At 41.8% G+C, this 26,580-nt stretch overlaps 1 protein-coding gene across 1 annotated transcript; it reads left to right on the forward strand.

The window, feature by feature from the left end:
- Positions 1 to 18,252: 18,252 nt before the first annotated feature.
- Positions 18,253 to 19,146, forward strand: LOC141134822 (olfactory receptor 1468-like). Its single transcript, XM_073624256.1, has one exon. It carries the CDS (start codon positions 18,322 to 18,324, stop codon positions 19,144 to 19,146), a length of 825 nt encoding a protein of 274 aa, XP_073480357.1. The 5' UTR covers positions 18,253 to 18,321.
- Positions 19,147 to 26,580: the final 7,434 nt, after the last annotated feature.

Raw genomic sequence — 26,580 nt, forward strand, 5'->3', positions numbered from 1 at the left:
TTGTTGGTCATGTCCTGTCATCATTTGGCACAGGTGTAGTAGATTCACATGTTCCCTCAGCCTTGCTTGTCATCCCACCCACAAACATACGTTTTCATTTGTAGATCCAAACCTCCGAGCCACTGTTAGTAATTGTCCGATTTCACTCGTTACAGGCTTCGTTGCTCATAGGTTTCACAGTCTATGGGGTTGAGCATGTATTGTTTGCACAGGTTTTGTGGCTGATTGAGGTGGTAATTAGACCCACCTGGTGCCTTCTTTGCACTTGATTAGCATGGGGGGTCTGGGTGGTTGGTATGGGTTCGGTTTTAGAGTAAGGAGTGGCATACACTCTCCAACCGATTCATAACGGATTCACTTCATACTTTTCAACCAATTTCTTTTACCCTACTACCGATTCATATCAGATATGTTGCATTACCTACCACAGTCTGATTCGTACCTAGTCGTGTCAGTGGCACAACGGTCGCATCAGATACATCCTGCACCGATTCATATCACTCACTCTCGTACCCTACAAAGGATTCATTGTTATGTCATGCTACTCACTGATTCATATCACTTTCATGCCATACGCATCACTCCAATTTGAGCCTAGTAACCTCGGCGGCACAACGGTTCGCGTTGGTCCTGTCCCAAACATTGATTCGTAGCGGTTCTTACCATACCCTACATTTCGTTATTCATATTATTTCTACTGACCGATTCGGGTCGCAACGGCAGCTACATGCATCACAGTTCATTCCAAACCTAGTCACTCCGGCGGCACAACGGTTCACCTCACGGGTATCCTGCACACCAATTCATAGCGATTCCTATATAAACCTATGATTCGTTACTTATGTCATTTCTACTAACCGATTCGTGTCACATTTACATTTGTACACATCACAATCCGATTCAAACCTAGTCGCATTGGCGGCACAACGGTTTGCATCATCAGTATCCCACACACCAATTCGTAACAGTCCCTATCACAAATCTACGATTCGTTACGTATGCTACTTCGCAGTTCGTTAATACATATACAATTCTACTATCCTTTTTCTTTTTCACCTATCAGTAGGTGACCTTTTCTTGCAATCGCTGCAAGACACGCATCTCAGCATAACTCCTTGCAATCGCTGCAAGACACGCATCTCAGCATAACTCCTTGCAATCGCTGCAAGATACGCATCTCAGCATAACTCCTTGCAATCGCTGCAAGACACGCATCTCAGCATAACTCCTTGCAATCGCTGCAAGATACGCATTTCAGCATAACTCCTTGCAATCGCTGCAAGATACGCATATCAGCATAACTCCTTGCAATCGCTGCAAGAAACACGCATCTCAGTATATACCCATTTTGCAATCTTTGTAAAATATGCATCTCAGTACAAACTCCTTGCAATTGCTACAAATACACGCATCTTACCATTTACCCGTTTGCAATCACTGCAAAACATGCATCTCAGCATTTAACCATTTTTGCAATCACTGCTAAACACGCATCTCAGTATATACTCCTTGCAATCGCTGCAAAACACGCATCTCAGCATTTACCCATTTTTGCAATCACTGCAAAACACGCATCTCAGTATATACTCCTTGCAATTGCTGCAAATCAGTAGGTGACCTTTTCTTGCAATCGCTGCAAGACACGCATCTCAGCATAACTCCTTGCAGTCGCTGCAAGACACGCATCTCAGCATAACTCCTTGCAATCGCTGCAAGATACGCATCTCAGCATAACTCCTTGCAATCGCTGCAAGATACGCATCTCAGCATAACTCCTTGCAATCGCTGCAAGAAACACGCATCTCAGTATATACCCATTTTGCAATCTCTGTAAAATATGCATCTCAGTACAAACTCCTTGCAATTGCTACAAATACACGCATCTTACCATTTACCCGTTTGCAATCACTGCAAAACATGCATCTCAGCATTTAACCATTTTTGTAATCACTGCTAAACACGCATCTCAGTATATACTCCTTGCAATCGCTGCAAAACACGCATCTCAGCATTTACCCATTTTTGCAATCACTGCAAAACACGCATCTCAGTATATACTCCTTGCAATTGCTGCAAAAACACGCATCTCAGCATATACCCATTTGCAATTGCTGCAAACATGCATCTCAACATATACTCATTGCAATCGCTGCAAGCACACTCAGTGGTGCTCATACAGCCCACTTCATTTTTTAGTGGCACTTAATCGGTCACTCGTCTCCAGTGGCATTCATATGAGCCACTCATCATTTTCGCCTGTCTTTTCTCCCTCAGGTCAGTCGAGTTCAGATTCCATCGTGTACCAGGTTGGACGTTATTTCCCAGGTAAAAAAAAAAAAAACGCTATGTTTGCATCTTCACCAGGTCCAGTCGCATACAAGGGGGACACATAAGAATGGAAAAAAAAAAGTAAAGAAATCTTGTTGCACTCATGTCACCCCTACTGCAGGTGCTCCCGGTCGACCGAGTTTCGATCATAACCAGGACCTCGCTACTAGAGCATCAGTCAGGGCCCAGTTCATGGGCTTTTCTATCGCATCATTCTGCAGCACCCTTTCACTATACTGTTACTTCACATACATCATTGGACGTGATCTCCAAGCGTTAGTTCTGCCACATATGTCTATACATGACACTCTGTTTTTGAAGGGCGACCCTTCACCTCGTAGACAAGGTCGCTTAACAGTAGACTTGCTGACAGTGCAAGTGTTAGCAGGCCGAGCACACGTCACCCCCTACAGACCAGAACATTCCTACGTAGGCCGTACTAGACTTCTACTTCTCACCCCAGTACGCCCTGGGGTTCTGGTCTTCAGGTTTGTGCTTGCCACAGACAGGCACCCGAGCTATCGGTTATCTGGCCAGTCACCTCCTGGCCCACCTCGGTCGCCATGCACTCTGCTGAGTTTTCTAAATTTCCACTCTACATAAGTTCTGCACAACAGAACTCTGTCAGCTCCTGTCTATGCATATCATTCCTTTTTCTGTACTTCTTCCTTTTTCCTCCTCTCTGAGTTTTCTCTTTACCACTCCGCTCTCTATCCTATGGCTATGACTTCTCTTAAATATGAGCACCCAGCCCCCTTTTGTCTTCTGGCAGCGAGGACTTCGCACCCGCCCCTCTGTTACCCCCCCAAGAGGCTCAGAGCGCGGCTGCCTGCAGTCCCTCAGGGGACAAGAACATCCCCAAACTCATAGCTGAGTCGCCCTTAGCCGCAACAGTTCGGACATCCAGACCAGAGTCACACTTTTGAAAGTTCGCCCACCCATGGCCCTCCCTGACTTGGTCATGGTCCCGATGACAGCTTCTCCTTCTGCAGGTACACCAGGCTCTGCACCTATTGTCCTCCCCGTTCATCTTGTCCTGACCAGCATCGGGGAGGATATATTGGAGGGCAAACACGTCAATTGGCATCCCTGCTCATCTCAGTCCATGACTTAGCTGACAACAAATCATATGCCTGGGGGGGTGTCTCAGTGGTTGTCAAGTCGAGAGACCCCAACCTCAGTCTTAAGCTGTCAGCCACTGAGCTCGCCCTGGCTTCGGGATGTTCAGAGATGTACTTTGTTCAGCCACCCTCAGCAGGAGGGAGGAGCTGGACTTATACCTTTATGCAGTGACAGATCTTGCTTACAAATATGGAGGTTTTGCCTTCTACGACCATTGGTCATTTTCAGCCAAAGCAGCAGCAAGACTTGCCCAGTTCCATATAAGCTCTGACTGGAACCTCACAGACACGGAACTCTTTTGTGGCCACTTCGCCCACAAAGCTGATGTTTTTGCCCAATCCCTCACTTGAACCTGTCACACCAGGCCCAGTGTCACAGGGTTATCCATTATCCGGATGATTTTCTGCTCATCGAACACCTAGACATAGCCCCCCGGTAGATCTAGACAAGCTAAGAGAGGTCTTCAACATTTTCAATGAACACAAAGTGGAAGGCCCAACACATTTCATAAGTTTCTCAGGCATCGTCCTGGATACGCACGCCATGCAGCCTAGCCTGCCTTCTGACAAATTAGCTTGTGTTAGTTTGGTCATTCAGGAGTATACCCGGTCACAGGAATGTACTAAAAGACAGCTGCAGTCCTTGATGGGATTGGGGGATGCTCAATTTCGTTATGAGAACCATTCCTCGGGGGCGGTCGTTCATCTCAAGGCTCTTAGTCTTTCTTGCCCGAGTGCAGGACCTGACCAAGTCCTCAGACTAGACCCAGCAGCAATAGCAGACTTGGCTATGTGGGACGAGTTCCTCTTCAACAGGAACGACATATCAATGTTTTTCCCTCAGTATCAGCTCAGTCGCCCCAGGTAGTCACAGATGCTGCAGCCTCCACCAGCTTTGCTGCAATTTTTGACCATCACTGTTCGCCAGACCTTGGCTCCCGGAAATCTGCCTGATTCCTGGTTTCTCTCGATCTTCGTCATTGTTCGAGCTGTACCCCATCGTGGCAGCAGCCCAAGTCTGGAGCCACACGTGGACAGATCAGACAGAGCTTTTCACCACTGACAACCAGGCTACAGCCGACATCATTAATAAGGGTAGATCCAAGTCGCTCCCCGTTATGTCCTTCCTGCGCAGTCTGCTGCAATTGTCACTACATCACCAAATTTAACAGTTACTGTGAGCATATCCCTGGCAAGTGCAATACCGCAGCCGATGTACTGTCCCGCTCCAATTTTGTCTCATTCTTCCAACAGGAACCCGGAGCCAACCCATCATCCACTCCTATCCCACCTTGGTCTCAATTAACAATGGATTGAAGCCACACCTTGCCAATGCAACCCGGCTCATCAACCACTCACTGTCTAGCAACACACTAAAGGCTTATCGCACAGTCTGGAACACCTACCGTAGGTTCCTTGCCACTTGTCGTGGAACCACAGTAGATAATTTCACTCATGTCCTAGCCTTTATATCTTATTGACACACACAGCTGGCTCTCCCTCATACCCCTGTCGGGCTGTACCTGGCCGGTAGCCAAGCCACTATGTCCTTTATCTTACAGTCTCCAAAACACAACAAACCGGACCCGGAATGGATATAAACTTCTTTCGAACCAGCAACGCCTGGTGCCCAGCAACGATCTTTTGACCGTCTGCTCTTTCACCTACCCAGCCAGCCAGTCTCCAGCCCGTTACTGCCTTTTCCGGTCAACCCCCTGAGTGGCAGTCAGTTTATTAACCATGTTAGGGTCCTACTGGTCAACTTAGGCCTAGACCCCGGGTGGTATTCTGGACATTGCTTTGGATCAGCGCAGCCTCAGCCACATCTCAGCACAGAGTACCAGACCATGTGACCAAGAAGCTAGACAGGTGAAAATCTGCCTGCTTCGCCAGATATATATTCCAAACCTCAAGATGGCCCTTTCTCCAAGCTCACTCAATGAGGTTAGATGCAATAAAGATACTTCCCTACCTGGTTATTTTTGGTCCCTTTTCTTGCCATACCTACCAGACGACCAAAAGCCACACCTCAGGTCTATTTATGTTGTAAGTCTTGCCGCGTGTTTATGTGATCCACATTTATCTCAGTCTTAGGGCCACGACCATAAATTAAAAGGCCAGTATGCTGGCCTGAGTTTATGGGAGGCTGATGACCACTTCCCCTTCCTCTTTGTCAGTTCCAGTGCACGATACCTTCCCTCCCATTCCCCTTTTTACAGCACTTCTCAGCAAATTCTCCTCCATAATCATCCATTACATATCTTGGGTATGGACCCTTTTCTTACCATACCTACCAGACGACCAAAAGCCACACCTCAGGTCTATTTAAGTTGTAAGTCTTGTCGCGTGTTTATGTGATCCACATTTATCTCGGTCTTAGGGCCACGACCATATATATATAAGATATGGATATACAGTATCTCACAAAAGTGAGTACACTCCTCACATTTTTGTATATATTTCATTATATCTTTTCATGTGACAACACTGAAGAAACTTCAGTGAAGAAACACTTTGCTACAATGTAAAGTAGTGAGTGTACAGCTTGTATAACAGTGTAAATTTGCTGTCCCCTCAAAATAACTCAATACAAAGCCATTAATGTCTAAACCGCTGGCAACAAAATGAGTACACCCCTTAGTAAAAATGTCCAAATTGGGCCCAAAGTGTCAATATTTTGTGTGGCCACCATTATTTTCCTGCACTGCCTTAACTCTCTTGGGCATGGAGTTCACCAGAGCTTCACAGATTGCCACTGGAGTCCTCTTCCACTCCTCCATGATGACATCACAGAGCTGGTGGATATTATAGACCTTGCGTTTGAGGATGCCCCACAGATGCTCAATATGGTTTAGGTCTGGAGACATACTTGACCAGTCCAACACCTTTACCCTCCTTTTCTTTAGCAAGGCAGTGGTCATCTTGGAGGTGTGTTTGGGGCCGTTATCATGTTGGAATACTATCCTGCGGCCCAGTCTCCGAAGGGAGGGGATCATGCTCTGCTTCACTATGTCACAGTACATGTCGGCAATAATGGTTCCCTCAATGAATTGTGGCTCCCCAGTGCCAGCAGCACTCATGCAGCCCCAGACCATGACACTCCCACCACCATGCTTGACTGTAGACAAGACACACTTGTCTTTGTACTCCTCACATGGATGATGCCACACACGCTTGACACAATCTGAACCAAATATGTTTATCTTGGTCTCATCAGACCACAGGGCATGGTTCCAGTAATCCATGTCCTTAGTCTGCTTGTCTGTTTGCTGGCTTTCTTGTGCATCATCTTTAGAAGAGGCCTCCTTCTGGGATGACAGCCATGCAGACCAATTTGATGCAGTGTGCAGCGTATGGTCTGAGCACTGACAGGCTGACCCCCCCACCCCTTCAACCTCTGCAGCAATGCTGGCAGAACTCATACATCTCTTTCCCAAAGACAACCTCTGGATATGACGCTGAACATGTGCACTTAGCTTTTTTGGTCGACCATGGCGAGGCCTGTTCTGAGTGGAACCTGTCCTGTTAAACTGCTGTATGGTCTTGGCCACCATGCTACAGCTCAATTTCAGGGTCTTGGCAATCTTCTTATAGCCTAGGCCATCTTTATGTAGAGCAACAATTCTTTTTTTTCAGATCCTCTGAGAGTTTCTTGCCTTGAGGTGCCATGTTAAACTTCCAGTGACCAGTATGAGAGAGTGAGAGCCACAACAACAAATTTAACACACCTGCTCCCTATTCACACCTGAGACCTTGTAACACTAACAAGTCACATGGGAATATGGCTAATTGGGCCCAATTTTGATGTTTTTTTCACTTAGGGGTGTACTCACATTTGTTGCCAGCGGTTTAGACATTGATGGCTGTGTGTTTGAGTTTTTTTTGAGGGGACAGCAAATTTACGCTGTTATACACTGTACACTCACTACTTTACATTGTAGCAAAGTGTCATTTCTTCAGTGTTATCACATGAAAAGAGAGAATAAAATATTTACAAAAATGTGAGGGGTATACTCACTTTTGTGAGATAATATATATATATATATATATATATATATATATATATATATACACACTAGACTGACCATATATATGTCAAATACACTGCCACTAACTGAGTAACCTGCCTGCTTAATCTAACTCAAGCTATCTCTCTGTCCACGCCACCAACACTACACACGGCCTCTAGGTAAGCAGCCTTATATAGCGTGGGGCGTCGACTTAGTCCCCCTGAGCCATGATTTGTCAAAGGCACCCTGCCTTTGGTCAATTATAGCTCTCTCAGCAGAGCACGCTGTGATTGGCCAAAGCATGCATGCCAGGTGCATGCTTTGGCGAATCATCATACAGCAATGCACTGCACTCCGCAGTGCTTGAATTTCCCGCAAACACCCCATAATTTTCGCTGTCCTGTGAACGGGCAAACACCTGTGTTCGATTCGAACTTATGTTCGACCCGAACATTAAGCTCATCCCTACTCTCAGATAACACCACCTATGCCAAGCTAAATAGGGACCCCACAGTTGACTTTGTTAAGGAAGCTGATTCATTAATTTCTACTGCACTTAAAGATGGTATAATTTCCAAAACTGAAAGTTCCTTCCTGCGTGGGGCCTTTTATCAGATACCATATTTTTACCATCTTCCCAAGATCCACAAGAACTTAGAAAATCCTCCAGGTAGACCCATCATGACCACCTTGGACAGTGTGACCACAGGTTTTAGTCTATACATAGACCAATACATTCAGCCCATAGTACACCAATTACTATCATCATATATTAGGGATGGTACACATTTGCTGGAACTTTTGTCTCCCTATAAGTGGAAGCCAACTCATGCGTGGCTCTGGACGTTAATTACCTCTACACCTCCATCCCGCACAGTTTTGGTCTAATGGCCCTGGAACACTTTATGGCTCAGGATCCATTAATTAACCCACGACAGGCTGCATTCATTTTGAAAGCAATTCGTTTTTGCTTGACACACAATTATTTCAACTTCAATGGAGATTATTATTTGCAGCAACAAGGCACTGCGATGGGGGCAAATTTTTTTGGGAGATACATAGACAATATAATTGCCATTTGGGATGGTACCCCCCGACCTCATCAGCCAGTTTGTTGAGTATTGTAACAGCAACACATATGGCTTATCATTTTACATTTGTTTCAGATCCTGCATTCCTGGACTTAGAGTTAGGCCATGATGGGGCTACCATCTGTGCTAAAAACTACTATATATATTAGTATAACTTCAGTTTTCTATATATGTAACCGCTCATATCTGCACTCCCCTCAGATTTGCTCTTCCTTTGGGGGTGGCTGGCAATCGTAAGTAAGTATTGGTTATGAAATAGTCTAGGTAACGTCTCCTTTTTTTTTTTTTTTTTATTTGTTTCTCCCCCCACCCCCATCCTATGGCTGGCTCATTTTTTAAGCTCTTCCCAGTTACCACTCTGCTTTAGTAATTTATCTATTACTTGTGCTATGTGTGTGCACATTTGAGAATGTGTGTATGTGCACATATATGCATTCCTTATGCTATTATTCCTTATGCTATGAATATATTTTTTTAATTAATTGATTTTTTTTTTTTTGATTGATTAATATTTTTTAGTTGATTCTTAAAAATACATTTTTATAAGATCATTTTTAATAATTTATTTCTACATGCTATTATCTATGAATAATACGTTTTTAATTGGTTTATTTTTTGATCGATTAATTTTTAAATTAATTGTTTTTTACAATATTTATTCCTGATAATTGATTTTTGATTGATCAATTGATTTTATAAGTGATAATCATCTTTCATAATGTATTTCAAATTGTCATTCATATAGAGCATGATAAGGTCCATACAAATATTATTGTAACTTATACCCTTCCCTTGTTGCTAATCCCCCCCCCTGTTTTTTCCCCTTTGAGTAATGATATCAATATCTATTGCTGAATATGTGTGTTTTTTAACAATAATAATAGATTTTTTAACACTGATCGGCTTAATGACAATTGCCTGACAATCATGTGGTACAAAATGTTTTTTTTAGCTTCTAATGTCAAAAAGTAATAAAAACACAGAGACAGTTTTTGACACTTCTTTTATTAAAAAACAGTGTCCCCCAATGTAAATTCATCATCAATCACGCTGCCCGCTGCACTGCTGGATCCGAAAAAAGAAAAATAAATTGTTCTGTCATCAACTAAGGCAAACCGCTGATTGCCTGGCTTGCCTTTTGAGCGAACTTGCGATGTCACCTGGTGGCACTGCCCCCTTGTGATGTCACGACCTAGCATGCACCGGTCGGTGATGTCACAAGGGGGCTGTGCCCCAGTTGGTGTTGCCAGGTGGCTCCACCAAGCTAGGCATTTGGCGGTTTGTCTTAGTTGACAGTGGAGCGATTTTTTTCTTTTCTTATTTGGGTCCGGCGGTGGTCATATATTTGACAAAGGATCTACATCAGGGGACAGTTTTTTTTATTTTTTATTAAAGGAATTGTCAAAACTGTCTCTGTTTTTTATTACATTTTTGACAATTTTTTGGTGAATGGGTAGGGGTACTATGTACCCCATATTCATTCATATGGGGGGGCGGGATCTGGGGCCCTCCTTGTTAAAGGGGACTTTGAGAATCCAATAAGCCACCTGCCCGCAAACTCCCACAACCACAGCCCAGAGTTGTGGGGATGAGGCTCTTGTCCCCATAAACATGGGGACAAGGTGCTTTGGGGTAGGTGGGGGCAGAGCTGCCCCAAAGCACCCACTTCCCCATGTTGAGGGCATGTGGCCTGGTATGGTTCAGTTGGGGGAGCACTTTGCTCAACCCCCCTTTCTTTGCCTGCCAGTCTGTGTTCTCAAATAAGGGTCTGGAATGGATTTTGGGGGGACCCCATGCCGTTTTTTTTAAATAATTTACTATAATTTGCCGGCAATATTTTATTGTCATGTCATTTCATTCATTTTTTTTCTTTAGAAATGTCATTTTTGCTGCAGCATAGTGTCACACTTCACACTTCAACAATTGCGTATATTTAATAAAACACAATAAACAATGAGTTTAATGTTCCCATCTGCTTTTCTTTTTGCCATTGTACAATGTTTTAGGCATGTTTCATGCAGTCATATACTTACATAGTTACATAGTAGGTGAGGTTGAAAAAAGACACAAGTCCATCAAGTCCAACCTATGTGTGTGATTATGTGTCAGTATTACATTACATATCCCTGTATATTGCGGTCATTCAGGTGATTATCTAATAGTTTCTTGAAGCTATCAATGCTCCCTGCTGAGACCACCGCCTGTGGAAGGGAATTCCACATCCTTGACGCTCTTACAGTAAAGAACCCTCTACGTAGTTTAAGGTTAAACCTCTTTTCTTCTAATTGTAATGAGTGGCCACGAGTCTTATTAAACTCTCTTCTTATTGCCATTTTATTTCCCTCACCCTCCTGATTTTCCCAACTTCTGGAGATATCTCCTTGATCCTGGCCCTCTGCTATCTAACAGCTGCCCACACTACTGTCACCTTATCTCTTCTGACAATAGCCACAATCCATTCACTCTAATCTTTATCCCTATGCCTCCATGAACTAGCCACCCCTTTCTCACGTGTCCTCTGAAATGTCATTGCTATCTGTAACAAGCTCACTTCTCTCCATGAGCTTTTGATCTCATATTCGTTGATCCTACTTGATGTTACAGAAATGTGTCTTCAAGAAACTGGCTCTGCCCCTTCTGCAGCCCTCGCCTATTGTGGCCTCAATTGGACTCACTTACCCAGACCCAGTGTATGAAAAGGAGGTAGAGCTGGATTCCTTCTATCCCCACTGAACACTTTTCAAGTTCTTCCTTCACTTCCCTTTCTATCCATCCAGGCTCACTATATTAATCTTCAGTTTCTCTGTGGATCACTGTGTTTTATCAGACCCCTGGACCACTGTTACTCTACCCTGCATCATCTGCCTGGCTAACCTACTTTCTCTCCTCTGAAGCACCTACTGTCACTCTTGGTGACTTTAACCTCCCTGTCAATGTTCACAGCCCAGTCACGTCTCAACTTTTGAACTTAACCTCATCTTTTGACCTCACAATGGACTTGCATGCTCACTCGTTCTGATATTAACACCTTTGACCTTGTATTCTCTCATCTCTGTACTCCATGCAACCATTACATCACCCCTTGTCCTCTCTCTGATCAAAACTTTAGTTTATTCGTTTCATGGTGTCCCATTGCCTATCCCTCTAAGCAGCAAATAATTACCCATAGAAAACCTCACCAATTTAACCATATTCTTCCCTAGTCTGCCACTGACAACATCTATGACAAAATCTCACCCCTGCCCTGACCTAGCCACTAGTGTGTACAAAAGCTCACTCTCATCGACACTGGACACACTTGCTCCCATTCACTACACAAAGAATTAAACTAAGACTGCTACAATCTTGAAAAACTAATGACAACATAAATCTTAATCTTCCCTCCTGAAATCCAATTCCTGCCTCCATCCTGCCAACAAACTTGTTTTATCACTCTTATTACCACACTGTCATCCCATCCTTGTTGAATTAAGATTTTTTTTCTCACGGAGGATTGATCTTATTATTGATGGACATTTACACTTTGTTTTTTCTTGGTTGAATTGATTTGTATTTGTTGAAACTACACAATTTTAGTATATTTCAAAAATAAGTTTGATGATATATCCATTGCTAACATGCCCAGTGTACAACGAAATTCAATACTTCTTTTATTTACCCTGTTACTGAGGAGGTTACCAAACTCTTCTCAGGCACCCATCTAACCACCTATCCATTCCTTCACAACTACTATGGTCACCCTCTTGCTCTGTTTTATGCTCTTTAATTCACATCTTCAATCTCTCCCTCTCTAATGGTACATTCCTCTCCCCTCCAATCACCCCCATACTTAACCACTTGCTTACTGGGCACTAAAACCCCCCTCCTATCCAGACCAATTTTCAGCTTTCAGCGCTGACGCACTTTGAATGACAATTGCGCGGTCATACAACACTGTACCCAAATGAAATGTTATCATTTTTTTCCCACAAATAGAGCTTTCTTTAGTGGTATTTGATCACCTTTGCGGTTTTTATTTTTTGTTAAAAACATGTAAAAAGACCAAATTTTTAATTTAGTTATAAAATTTTTAAAAAGTAAATTTTTCTCCTTCATTGATGTACGCTGATGAGGCGGCACTGATGGGCACTGATGGGTGACAGTGATGGACACTGATGGGTGGCAGTGATGGGCACTGATGGGTGGCAATAATGGGCACTAAGTGGTTACACTGATAGGCAGCACTGCTAAGTGGCACTGATTGGCACCACTGGTGGACATTGATAGGTGGCACTTGTGGGCATTGCTGGGTGGCACTCATGGGCATTGATAGGTGCAACTGGTGGGCACTGTGGGCACTGTCAGGTGGCAATGGCAGGTGGCACAGATGAGGCATAATTGCCTCTTCCTCTTCGGGACCCTTACAGATGAGCTGGTGATCAGCTTTTTTTTCTCCTCGCGCTGAGGAGAAAAAGAAAATGATCACAGAGCTTTTGTTTTGGTCATGTGATCAGCTGTCATTGGCAGACAGCTGATCACATGATAAGGGCCCGGGACCGGCCCCTTACTCAGATCGGTGATCACCCGAGTCTCAGTGACTCGGTGATCACAGCGCTCTCCACGCGCGCCCAGAAGGGCGCGTGCACAGGGGAGGCCGTCATAATTCAGGTCCGCGCTGTGGCCGTCATTCAACTATAGCGTGGATGTCAAGAGGTTAAAAAGCCCTCACTGGACCCTACCAGCCTGAAGAACTTAAGACTTATCCCTGTGTTCCCATATTTTTTTACCTCTAAACTTCTAGAACAACCTAGTCTAAAACTGACGGGCCTGCTACCTCACTGACAACAACCTTTTTGACCTTAGAATCTGGCTTTTGCCTGCAACACTTCACAGAAATGGCCCTACTAAAACTCATTGATGACTTACTATCTGATCAAACCAATGGCCATTACTCCATATTCATAGTATTAGATCTTTCTTCTGCCTTTATTATGTTATGCTCCTCATCAACAGCTTAACTCCCTTAACCTCCAAGACTCCTCTTTTTCCTTGTTCAGATCCTAAATATTAATCAAGCATTCCTTTAGTGTCAACTTAAACTCTATCTCCTCTTGTCCACATCATCTTTCTGTTAAAGTCCATCAAGGCTCTTTCCTTCGACACCTTCTACTCTTTATCTACATCTACTCCAATAATCACTTGGTATCCTCCCATGGCTTCCAATACCACCTCTGTGTTGATTATACCCACATATATCTTTCTACAGCCTTACCTCACCCCCTCAGCCTTGTTTTGCATTGCTAGCTTACTAACTGGTATACCAGTATGGATGTCACACCACTTCTGAAAATGAAATACTTATAAAACTGAGCTCAAAATATTCCCTATGTGCCCTTATTCACAACTTTTCCATGAAGAATAATAATACAACTATCAGTTCCTCCGCTCATGCCAGGGTGCTAGATTTATTCTTGGGCTCTGACCTTTCCTATCAGCTCCAAATCCAATCACTGTCCAAATATTGTAGATATTTTCAAATATGCTTCTTCTTAACCAGCAAAACCACAAAGATACTAATTTACCCATTTATGTTCTCACCCTGACTATTCCAACTTTTTCCCCATTGGCCTTCCTCTACACACACTATTCCCCTTTCAGTCTATCGTGAATGCCATTGACCAACTCATCCATCTTGCCAGCCACTCAGTGTCCACCTCTGCTCTATGCTAATCCCTCCACTGCCTTGGATTTTCCAATGAAGAAAATTTCAAATACTAACAACAACGTTCGCAGCCATTCACAATTCTACCCCAAGCTACCTCACCAGTCTTGTCTCAAAATATCACCCAAACCATCCTATCTGATCCTCCCAATGCTTTCTGCTCTCTAACTTGCTTTTCTCCTCCTCCCATGCTCACATTTGGACTTCTCCAGAGCCTCTTCTATCCTCTGGAACTCTCTACTCCAGTCAGCCTGGTTCTCTCGTACTCTGTCCACCTTTGGAAACTTTAGGGAAGTCTATCGCACCTTCCAACTAATAACTGTTCTTTTCTTTATTCATCAACTCATCCAAACACAGTTATTACCTTTTATACCACTTTCCCCTCCTTATAGATTGTAACTTTTCCTAAACAGGGCCTGCCTCCTAACCCCCCTTTTTAAATTATATTGTAACTGTAACTGTCTCTCTTTGTTGTAAAGCTCTGCACAAACTTTTAGTGCTATATAAATCCATAATAATAATAATAATAATAATAATAATAATAATAATAACAAAGTAATCAAATGCTATGCATAGACCTAGTAGTGGCAGGTCTATGCATACCCAAGCACCCTACTTACTTTTACTCTAAATTGGCTGGTGTGGAGGCCCACTGACATGATATGAAACTGTAATCTAGTAAGCTATGGACCAATATTTTAAGAGGGTGAGGCTAAAAAAACAAAAAAAAAATGCTCACTTTTCTTCCATATGACCCCACCCGTGAAAACTTTCTGTTAGGTTGAGTATAATTTATTTTTTAAAATACATTTTGTTTTCCTTTATTGAATAATGGGAGACATACAGTATGTTTGCTTTACCATAATTTGACTTGATGACCTTGAAGAAAAAACACAAATATTATGTTTGATGGAAATGGTCTGATGAAAGTTTGACCTTTCTAAATATAATCTAATATGTACAGTATGTTTTTCCCCAATTAAGACAAATACTGTATATTAAATATTGGAAATATTTATATTTTTTTAAATCTGTGTTGAAAACAATTTTTCTCCAGTCTCAGGAGCATCGATATGTTTTGAAAATGAGATTGCGTGAAGCCAGAGCGCAATGTTTTATTCTCTACAGAATTAATTATCCCTTTTCAAGGTATGTATATATAAGTACTTGCAAAATAATGTATCCTATTTTAAACTGGCCTTATCTACCTACGTACTGTAGCTCTCCTACAGACCTGTTGTTGAAAATGCTTGTGGAAATAAGCTAAAATGCTGATGTAATAAGGCTTTCTCTTATTTATTGTTTTGTTTTAACATTTCAAACAATTGAAAAGTGTGTGTTTTAAATAGTTTTCTTAAATCATTTCTGTAATTAAAAAAAAAAACAATATTTTTTAAAAGGATTATGGTGGTTTATGTTCCAGTAAATGTTTAACCACCATGGATTTTTATCGGGGATCAATGATAAACAGTGTAAGTGTAATATTTTTAAAATATATAAATATTAAAGTTTAAATCTAGGTAATTATAAACAAATATATATATTCTAGTTTATTTAAAAAGCATACTATTTACTGTAAATGATTCAGTTAGCTGTGTCAGTAACCTCCATAAATCTCTTTGGCATTTAATTTACTTTTAGGCATGTCAATTGCCCCACTGCATGTTGAAATTCCATTCTCTCTAGAAACAAAAAAAGGGTCACTCAGACTATGATCCATGCAAAAGTTTAGGCAGCCCTCTTGGATAAAGTCCAGAAATATCAGGCCTTGGGTATCCCACTACTTGACAACTCCCTTACTGCTCCCATAAGCTCCCCTATCCTAACCCAATGCCTCTGGTTCAATAGGATTGGATCACAGATTATCCCTGGGATTCCCCCTAAACCCCCACATCTCCTATCTTCTCCCCCATGCCATTTTCCCTCTTCTTACATTTCTCAACTACTTTAGCTCTTGTACTTGGATGTTACTCCTCTACAGGTCCCTATGGTAATCCTGTAGCTCCACTTACTCTGCTTCCCTAGTTTACCTACCAGCACACACACAACGAGGCTCCTTTTTTACTTGTTCAAAGGAGAGAAAGGTGATGGCACATCCAGCATAAAACCTTTATACTTTATGGTAGATCTATGAAAAGAGAGCAATGACTAAGCACAGGTGTGTGGAACGTGTCTGCTGAATTTTTCTTTAAGCTGTGAATGCATGGCATGTCCTCTCTTTTCATAGATCTACAACAAAGTATGAAGATTTTATGCTGGATGTGCCATCACCTTTCTCGCCTTTGCATCTGCTTCTTGGTCATGGACCCTTCCTATAGCAGCTATATATACTTCCTGCAATAGCAGTGAAGCATTTCATGGTTTGCCTGGAGTGGTGAAACTCTCTTGGTGTTCCTTATTCACTGAAGCTTTTGTAGAAATCCTAGACCCCAACGTGATGTCATCATCTTTTTTCCATTTGTCTGGCTGTTCCTTTTCCCCATGGGGCAAATTTTGTTTTCTTTTTGTCCTTGTTTGCAGTGTTTGTAGCCATATTTGTTACTCTTCATTATGTATTCAACTTTTGTTAAACTAATAAAAAAATTGAACATTTGGAATGTAGAAAAATGTGTCACCGGCGCGCTATATATATATATATATATATATATATATATATATATATATATATATATATATATATCTGCTGCAGCTATGGATCCCCCATCAATAATGTGGGGTAAAAAATGTTACAATAAAAAGTGTAACTGCGCTGATCTCGCCAATATTAAATACTGGTATATCTTACCACAAAACACATGAACAAATGTTATATGTGATAAATCAAAAATTATTAAATAATACATGTAAATTAATTTTTTTTTAGTCCAACATAGTGATAACTAAAAAATATTAATAATTGTGTATTCAATGAATAAACAGTCCCATTGATCCTCTGTTTAAATTGATCATCTGAATCTCACATGCACAATTTTACATCCGTGAATGGAAAAAACTTTTCACCAATTTGTGCGATACCACCACCTTCTAGAATGGACACTCAACAGAAACAAGTAAAATATGCACCTTTGGTTTATGCTGGGTTAACCACTCCACTCTATGTTTGAAGATTCCCAAATTAATCTTGATGTCTCATGGAAAGCAGACAACCATCATTGTGTAACATGTTTAAAAGTTTTTTCCAGTCACGGATGTGAATTTGTGCACGTGGGATTCGAATGATCAATTTATACAGAAGATCAATGGGACTGTTTATTCATTGAATACACGATTATTATTATTTTTTTAGTTATCACAATGTTGGACTAAGGAGAATTAGTTTACATGTATTGATTATTTAATAAGGAAATTTCATTCTTTGACCCCCTATGCCACTTCAGGACTCAGCAATTATATATTAGTCAGAGGAAGGAATCATAGCCCGTGGCAAGGGACACATTATCCCACATTACTATAAGTTTTGAGAGTCTAGTGAAGACTCTTTCTTATCTATATTTCTTCTATAAGAGATTGCCATACTGTTAAACTGGTAGTTTACAGTAACTATTTTTTGGATTGAATGGTGAGGGATTAGAATTTTTTTATTGCATTCTGGGGAGACTTTCCCTTTCTTTTTGTCCTGATGCCAATCATTCCCAGGGATAAACGTAAATAAAATTGAATTATTAAAACTGAATTATCATTCAAATAAACACTACATATGGAGGACATTTTTCAATGAGTACACTTGTTCCAGTGACAACGAAAAAGGGATTATCCTTACTTTCAACAAATTTACTCTTTGTTGTGTCAATGGGAACAAAAATAAGTTTTGGCTTTAGATGTTCAAACATTGCTCTGTTGTTTTTTCTTTTGTTTTGTTATTTAAGATTGTATTATAGTCCTCATATATTAATACAGTATATCAAAATGATATGAGTAAAGTATATTTTTATGTAACATTATATTGCGTTTGCTCTCTCATTATACAGTCCACATATAAGGGTGAAGTCACCACAATATTTTTTCTGGGATTCCAAAACCATGAAGTAATAAGTCTATTGCTCTTCCCTTTTTTCCTTATTATATACTGCATGACAATATGTGGAAACCTCTTGATCATTGCACTGGTGTCCTACAGTAAGGTCCTCCATTCTCCAATGTACTTCTTCCTCTCCCAGCTTTCTATAAGCGACATCATTTTGTCCACAGATATTTCCCCAAACATGCTAAACATTGTACTACATGAGGGGACCTCCATATCTCTCTCTGGTTGCATGACTCAGTACTATTTCTTTGGCTTCTCAGAGGCATCTGAATGTTTTCTTCTAATGGTGATGTCCTACGATCGCTATCTAGCCATCTGTTCTCCTCTTCATTATGCTTCCATTATGAGCTCTGCACTTTGCATTACGCTAGTTCTTGTATCTTGGCTGTTCAGCTGCATTGTAGCACTAATACTAACTCTCAGTATGTGCCAACTACAATTTTGTGGACCAAACACTATTGACCATTTCCTTTGTGATTTTGATCCTCTGGTAGAACTTTCCTGTTCAGATGTATCCTCAATTCAACTGGAGGTCACGATATTGAGCATTCCTGTGTTGGTGGTACCGTTCCTAGTGATAGTAGTTTCATATACATGCATTGTTTTAGCCATATTAAAGATATCTTCCTCTTCGGGAAGAGTAAAAACCTTTTCTACTTGTAGTTCCCACCTGACAGTGGTGTCTATATTTTATGGGACTCTAATCACCATGTATTTGATCCCAAAAAGAGGACAATCTCAAATTATCAATAAGACCCTGGCTTTATTATACACTGTTTTCACTCCCTTCTTAAATCCTTTCATATACAGTCTGAGGAATAACGATATCAAGAAAGCTCTGAGAAATGTTTTGAATAACAAAAGAGTTTAGATTGGTAACAGATACTAAAAAAGACTTACATATGCAAGCATGATACAATTGCATATTGTTCTGAAAGAGTATCCAAGAGCAGTCATGGTGTGCAAGCATTCATTTTGAGGATTATGGATCAAGGAGGTGGAAGCACACCCAAACATTTCCAGTGCTGGCTAACTAGAATGGAACCATTAGTGGTCTAGAAAAATAGTCTAACCTTTATGATTACTATTCTCCAAAGATGCAACTCAGCTAGTGAAATCTGTACATAGGTCGCCCAATAGAGCTGAAAACGGCTGTAATGAAAAATTGTCATCCAATGTTGATGGCTACCTTTACTTTTAAACTTTCTTTGAAATTGGATCTGTACCTTTTAAAAATCTGTATGGCTGATCAATGAGTTATTTGGAGAATGTGATATCTCAAAAAGTTGCTGTCTTGGCACAAACCCTGACCAACTTTCCTTACTGGACTTGGTTAAAATATACTTGTAATACATTAAATAAAATGGAGTTCCACCCAAAAGTGGAACTTGGACTTATCTGTCTCTTCCCACCCCTCCGGTGCCACATTTGGCAACTTTTGGGAGGGAGCTGGTACCTGTTTTTGACAGGTACCCTGTTTCCACTTTCGTCGGACCTCACTGCTGCGAGGTGCGTAAGCAGTTAGGCCCCCTCCTCCTCCCTCATGGCCGGGTTCCCTTACCGGCAATGGTGGCAGCAGGACCCGACAGCTGATGGAAACATCGGTTGCCCTAATATTAAAAGTCAGCAATTACAGGATGTGGAGCTGCTGACTTTTAATTTTTGAGGGGGAGGCTGGAACATCACTTTTTACAAAAAATTGTAATTCTGTATAGAATTGTACTACATTGTGGGGGTTATTTACAAAAGGCAAATCCAATTTGCACTGCAAATGCACTTGGAAGTGCAGTCGCTGTAAATCTGAAGGGTAGATCTGAAGTTAGGGGAAGCTCTGCTGATTTTACCATCCAATCATGTGCAAGCTAAACTGCTGTTTTTTATTTTCCTTGCATGCCCCCCTCGGATTTACAGCGACTGCACTTCCAAGTGCACTTGCAGTATACTTGTGCAAAGTGGATTTGCCTTTCGTAAATAACCTCCTGTGTATGCTTTGCTTACACATTTGGCACATTGCACTCATATTCTGCACACTACACTAAAAAAATGATTTGATTTCATATTCACATTCTTTAGCGTCTGATAAAAAGCCAGCCTGCCTATGTTACACCCCTTGTTACCTTACAAATACAATTGTAAAATTATTGTGATACCTACATAGTCAGGCATGGCTGTACGAAAAATAAATAAATAAATAAAACAACCTATCATTCACCAATTAAATGAAATAGCAATATGGAAATACACTATATTGTCAAAAGTATTGAGGCACCTGCCTTTACACACACATGAACTTTAATGGCATCCCAGTATTAGTCTGTAAGGTTCAGTATTGTGTTGGCCCACCCTTTGCAGCTATAGCAGCTTCAACTCTTCTGGGAAGGCTGTTCACAAGATTTAGGAGTGTGTCTAGGGGAATGTTTTACCAGAAGCACATTTGTGAGGTCAGGCACTAATGTTGGATGAGAAGTCCTGGATTGCAGTCTCCGCTCCAATTCATCCTGAAGGTGTTCTATTGGGTTGAGGTCAGGACTCAAGGGTTGTGCAGGTCAGTCAAGTTCCTCCACACCAAACTCGCTCATCCGTGTCTTTATGGACCTTGCTTTGTCCACTGGTGTGCAGTCATGTTGGAACAGGAAGGGGCCATCCCCAAACTGTTCCCACAAAGTTGGGAGCATTAAATTGTCCACAATGTCTTTGTTTGCTGATGCCTTTAGATGTCCCTTCACTGGAACTAAGGGGCCAAGCCCAACCCCTGAAAAACAACCCCACACCATAATACCCCGTCCATCAAACGATTTGGACCAGTGCACAAAGCAAGGTCCATAAAGACATGGATGAGCGAGTTTAGGGTGGAGGAACTTGACTGGCCTGCACAGACCTCAACCTGATGAAACACCTTTGGAATGAATTAGAGAGGAGATTGCAAGCCAGGCCTTCTCGTTCACATCAGTGCCTGGCCTCACAAATGCAGTTCTGGAAGAATGGTTAAACATTCCCATAGACACCCCTAAACCTCGTGGACAGCCTTCCCAAATGCTTTGAAGCTGTTATAGCTGCAAATTGTGGGCCAACTCAATATTGAACCCTACAGACGAAGACTGGGATGGCATTAAAGTTCACGTGCGTGTAAAGATAGGCATCCCAATACTTTTGACAATATAGTGTACGTTCAGGGTAACCTTTTGTGTCTGTTCCCTACTACAGTAGATATGACTAATTTGGAACCACTATTCAATATTAGGATAGGAGTTGCCTATCTATTATATTTCCAAGACAATGCAGTTCAAAAATTTACAACGTGTATTGTATTATTTTCATATAGCTTATCTAAACCCAAGAATAAAAATGTAATATATTGATGTTTACTGGTTATTACATGTGGTTGTTGCATTAGTCTTCTTTTTCAATGCTTGTCTCTTTTTTTCACCTGGTGATCCTACCAGTAACACACTTCCTGTTCCTGGGTAGTAATGATCACACACTGTATGGTATCTAACTATTTCCATGAGGATTAACAGGTATTTGTTGCATTTATCTAAAATACTCAGCAAAATTCTCGCCCCCGTATATATTTAACAGACTAAAAGGGACTAAGCTAGTCTAATGCCCTGTACACATGGTCGGATTTTCCGACGGAAAATGTGCGATCGGAGCTTGTTATCGGAAATTCCGACCGTGTGTGTGCTCCATCGGACTTTTTTCATCGGATTTTCCGACACACAAAGTTTGAGAGCTTGCTATAAAATTTTCCGACAATAAAATCCGATCGCGTCAATTCCAACCGTGTGTGGACAATTCCAACGCACAAAGTGCCACGCATGCTAGAAGAATGAAGTTGTTTTGCTGCTCATATTCACACAGACTTCTCACAAACTTCTCTCTTTATTATTTATTGTGATTTCATCAATATAATATTTTTATTTGTCACATCTACCAAAAACATTTTTTTGTTATGTTTTTAGATTTAAATTTTGTCGTTATGATTTTTTAAAATCCTGATCTTGTTTTTTTTTTTTTTTTTCTTTTATAACTCCAGAATAGTTTTGTGTGTGTTTTGTGTGTCAAGTTACCACAACACCATTATTATCTTGTATTATTTAATCTCAAGGAGGTTGCTTGATGTTGGTGTCCCTTGTTATTTGACATTGTATTTTTGAAATGTACCTGCCCCCTCACAAACAAACTGTCCTTTTTGAAGGTAAACACACATAGGCGGGTATAATAGAAAAAATACCTTTTATTATGGGGTCATAACCAAACAAAGATGGAGGCAACGCTGGATAAACAGCATACATTGGCAAAGCCTTTGGCCCCCAGGGCACACATCAACTATTTGACTGCAAAATTGTTGGCCTGAGGAGTCCATATATAAGGGAGTACAATCTGGTCCAGAAGTCCAAGAGATCATGAACAGCTGCCATGACATGTATGTCCCCAGGCTGTGGTCATACAAGAGCCTGCATCTTTTGTCAGAGCAGACTGAACCCAGGCCATCACTCTCTTGTCTTCCTTAGACGATTCCTTCCAGGCTGAGGCTCTGGTGTTGGAGGTGTGGCAGGAGGAGGAGAACCTGAAGGAGGAGGACCATGGTTGAGTTCACAAATGTGGCTTTGGCTTGTGAGTAGGCCCCTCAACCCCTTATTTAGGGCTTGGAAGATGACATACTCACATATTAGGCATTGGCCCTCCTCCATTTGCTGCCTTTTGCAGGCTGTTATGTATGCAAAGTCCTCTTAAACACTGTGGGGGGTTCTCAGGGCCTCAGTAGCCTTCCAAAATAGGCCAATTGCTGCCTCCTGCAGGTTACTCCTCTTCCTGCCACTTTTTGTTTGAAGGCGGAGGGGAGGGACCTGGGTATCGGGCAGGCTACTGGGCCCAGCCACCTCCTGGCTGACACTTTCCTGTGTATGAAAAAGGGATCGTTTTAGTTTTTGGTTCATCAATCACAATCAGAAATTAGTACTCCAAAATAACATAGATTTAACATCATTAATTTGACCAACGTAAATATTTAGAAGAATGCTATACCTGGCTCAAGCTGGGCTCCTCCACATGTTGTTGCCTGGAAGGCCCAGGTTCGACGTCAGAAGCCTCAGCTGGGTTGGAAGGAAGCGTGGAAGGAAGACTGGAGAGTGCTGGCCTGGGTTCAGTCTGGCCTGCCAGAAAATGCAGTCTGTCATAATACCACAGCCTGGGGACATAAATGTCATCTGCAGCTCCTGATCTCAGGGAATCTTGGACCTTCTTGTGCTCCCTTATATAAGTGCTCCTCATGCCACCAATTAGGGCCTTCAAATAGCGGATGTCTGCCGTTGGGATCACCGGCTTCACAAATTCCACCAATTTATCCAGCGCTGCTTTCCTCTTTGTTTGATTCTTATAATGTGGGTGGTTTAACCTGCCACAGACAGGGCAGCTCCCTGAACATATCAAGGAATATGGGAATAAAGTCCTGATCATTCAATATATCCATTTTCTCTGCAAGACACAACACAAGACAAACCCTAATGTCAGGCTAAAGTCTCCTAATCTTGTCCCAATATAGGCCTCAATTTCTAAGCAGTATAGGCCCAAGTTTAAATGTTACCTTCGTTATCACGATCTGCGCTTCCTCTACTCCTTCCTCCTCTCACAGATCGTACGTACGACGCATGTGTGTTACGCTTTATATACAATGCACATGTGTGAAACTCCGCCCGCCCCTGACGTTCTTTCTAGTCTATCCCCTGTCCCTTCTCATTCGGCGCAGTGAGGAAAAGCACATGGCGGAGACAGAGCATATGCGTGCTAATTACAGCAACGAGGAGGAGGAGGAAAGTCCGGAGCCAGAAACGTCACGATCCCGTAGGAGACGATTTAAGGCAGTATATATGTCCTTTGTGGAGATGGTGGAGATGGTTGACATACTGAAGAGGGCCGACTATGACGGGAAGTATGGACCTTACCCCAACCCCAATGTCAGAAAGGCCAAGATCATGGCGAAAGTTGTGAAGAGTCTGCCCCGAAATTTTGGGGTACGGCAATCCAAGGATCAACTGAGGAAGCGGTTGTCGGACCTCAAATTAAGGGAGCACGTTCAGTATAGAAGGATCAGGAGAGTGCATCAAAAAAGTAAGTAGTTGTCCTGTGTTCCTATTTGTTATTTTTATAACGTTCGTGCTGCTCCATGTGCTTTTCTTTACTGTTGTACAGTTTAAAATGGTAACTTTTTTTGTCCAGATGCATTTCAATACATTTTTTCTGGCCTACATCTCTTAAAATAATTTTGGTGTCTAAATGGGTTTCTAACTAGAATGAACTGCAAACTAGATTCTGTGTAAGGAGAGGACACTCAGCAGCTGTTTACACATCTGGACGCTGGAACACTAGTGTGGGACACAAGAACATCCTTTTAATTAGGGGGTCCCACACAGGTACTCCAGTGTATAATATAGGGGTGACTCCATCTGTGAAGCTTGTACAGAACAGGTAAGTATTCAAGCTTAACAAAGAAAAACAATATTTCTTCATCTTGGAACTCTGCCAAAATAGACAATTGTACCCCACTTCCAAGCAATGTTTCATATTCCTATTTCTGCCATCAAATATCTGTGTGCTAAGTATACCTATTTTTTTTTACATAGGCGAGAAAAGACTCGGAGGACACCACTCATCAGAGGAGACCACAGACCACCCACCTCAGGAAGAAGGGGAATTCCCCCAAAGCCAAGCAGAGGAGGAGGAGGAGGGAGACGTGGTGGAAATTGTCACCACAACAGGTGAGTGTCTGCGACCACAGGCTCAGGTAAGAGATGGATGCCTGCATATTTATAATACATGGTGTTTTTTTTTATATATTTTTAGGTGATCGTGATGTTGTGGAAGAAGGTAATTTCACCAGTGAAAGTGCCCAGACCCTGATCGGGGAGATAATGGGGTGTAATAGGGACTTGGAAAACATCAAGCAAAACATCAATGATGTTCAAAACAAAATGAAGAACATCATTTATGTTTTAGGGAAAGTTTAAAATCCCTCGAAATCCCTTACTTCTTTCTGCTTTATTTTTCTGAAAATTTTTTGCACATTTTTTGACATATTCTAGAAAAGCCAAATTTTGAAGATGCACACAGTGTGTCAACATGTGCTATCTGCCATCACGGAGATCAATGTATGAGATCAATAATAAAGTAGCTGAGAGGAAGGGGTTGCACCCTCAAAACATGTCCATTGATCCCCCATGGTGGCAGCTAGCACATGTTGACATTCAGCAATTTGTGTGCATCTTCAAAATTTGGCTTTTCCAGGGGTGACTTCACCCCATCTGAATGCAATATCAAACACAGTTTATAAATACTCATGTCTGATATTGCCTTCAATTTCTACAAAAGTTGAACTTTGTAAGTTCCAGATTTGTGTATTTCTTGTTGGTTTTAAACATGCCTGTTTTACCTTAAAAGGACATTTCTACTTTTAATGTCACCTAAAAAATTTTTATACAACAAACATGTTGGTTTGTTTTAAAAACCTTTGGTGTGGCTTCTTCTTTCAATGCTCAAAAGCATTTTTGGGTTGTAAAGTTGGTGTTTTCAGTGACAATGGGGTTTATTTACTAAAGGCAAATCCACTTTGCACTACAAGTGCAGTTGCTGTGCAGTCTCAAGTGCACTTGTAGTGCAAAGTGTCTTTGCCTTTAGTAAATAACACCCAACAGTGCTTTTTAATTTTACACAATCACACCATTTTCAGGACTCTCCAAATTTCAGTCAGGGTCAGCTAAAAGAAAGACAAGCAGTAAACCTAAGCAATTATTTGTTCAGTTTAAAAAATGGTTTTATCTAAAAAATGTCTCAGACATTGTCTGGCATATTGATGGCCCCCCTACCCGTAAAGTATTCCATGTATCTTAGACGGACCTCGCGGGCACTCTGGGGGGGCAAGCCAGGACGGCCAGCTTCAAGCACCGTCAGGGTTGGTTCATTGAGATTAATTCCGGCTTCAGGCCCACCTGAGCCAGCATAGTTCACAGAATTTCTCCTTAAAAAGTTGTGGAGAACACAGCAAGCCAGGATGATTTGATTGAGTTTATATTCCGCCATGTGTATGGGTGTAAGAAATAGGCGGAACCGACTGGCCATTATTCCAAACGTGTTCTCCACCACTCTTCTGGCTCTAGCCAGCCGGTAATTAAAGACCCTCTGGTCCGGGGTGAGGGTCCTCATAGGGAATGGCCACATAAAATGGTCTCCCAGCGCAAACGCTTCATCCGCAACAAAGACGAATGGGAGTCCTTCCGCATTGTCTTCTGGAGGTGGCAAGTCCAAGCTG

The sequence above is a fragment of the Aquarana catesbeiana genome, linkage group LG03 (assembly GCF_042186555.1).
Source record: "Aquarana catesbeiana isolate 2022-GZ linkage group LG03, ASM4218655v1, whole genome shotgun sequence".
Taxonomy (NCBI): domain Eukaryota; kingdom Metazoa; phylum Chordata; class Amphibia; order Anura; family Ranidae; genus Aquarana; species Aquarana catesbeiana.

Bases quoted from the DNA above. Each gene is read 5' to 3' on its own strand.
- LOC141134822 (XM_073624256.1), top strand. From the start codon at position 18,322: ATGACAATATGTGGAAACCTCTTGATCATTGCACTGGTGTCCTACAGT.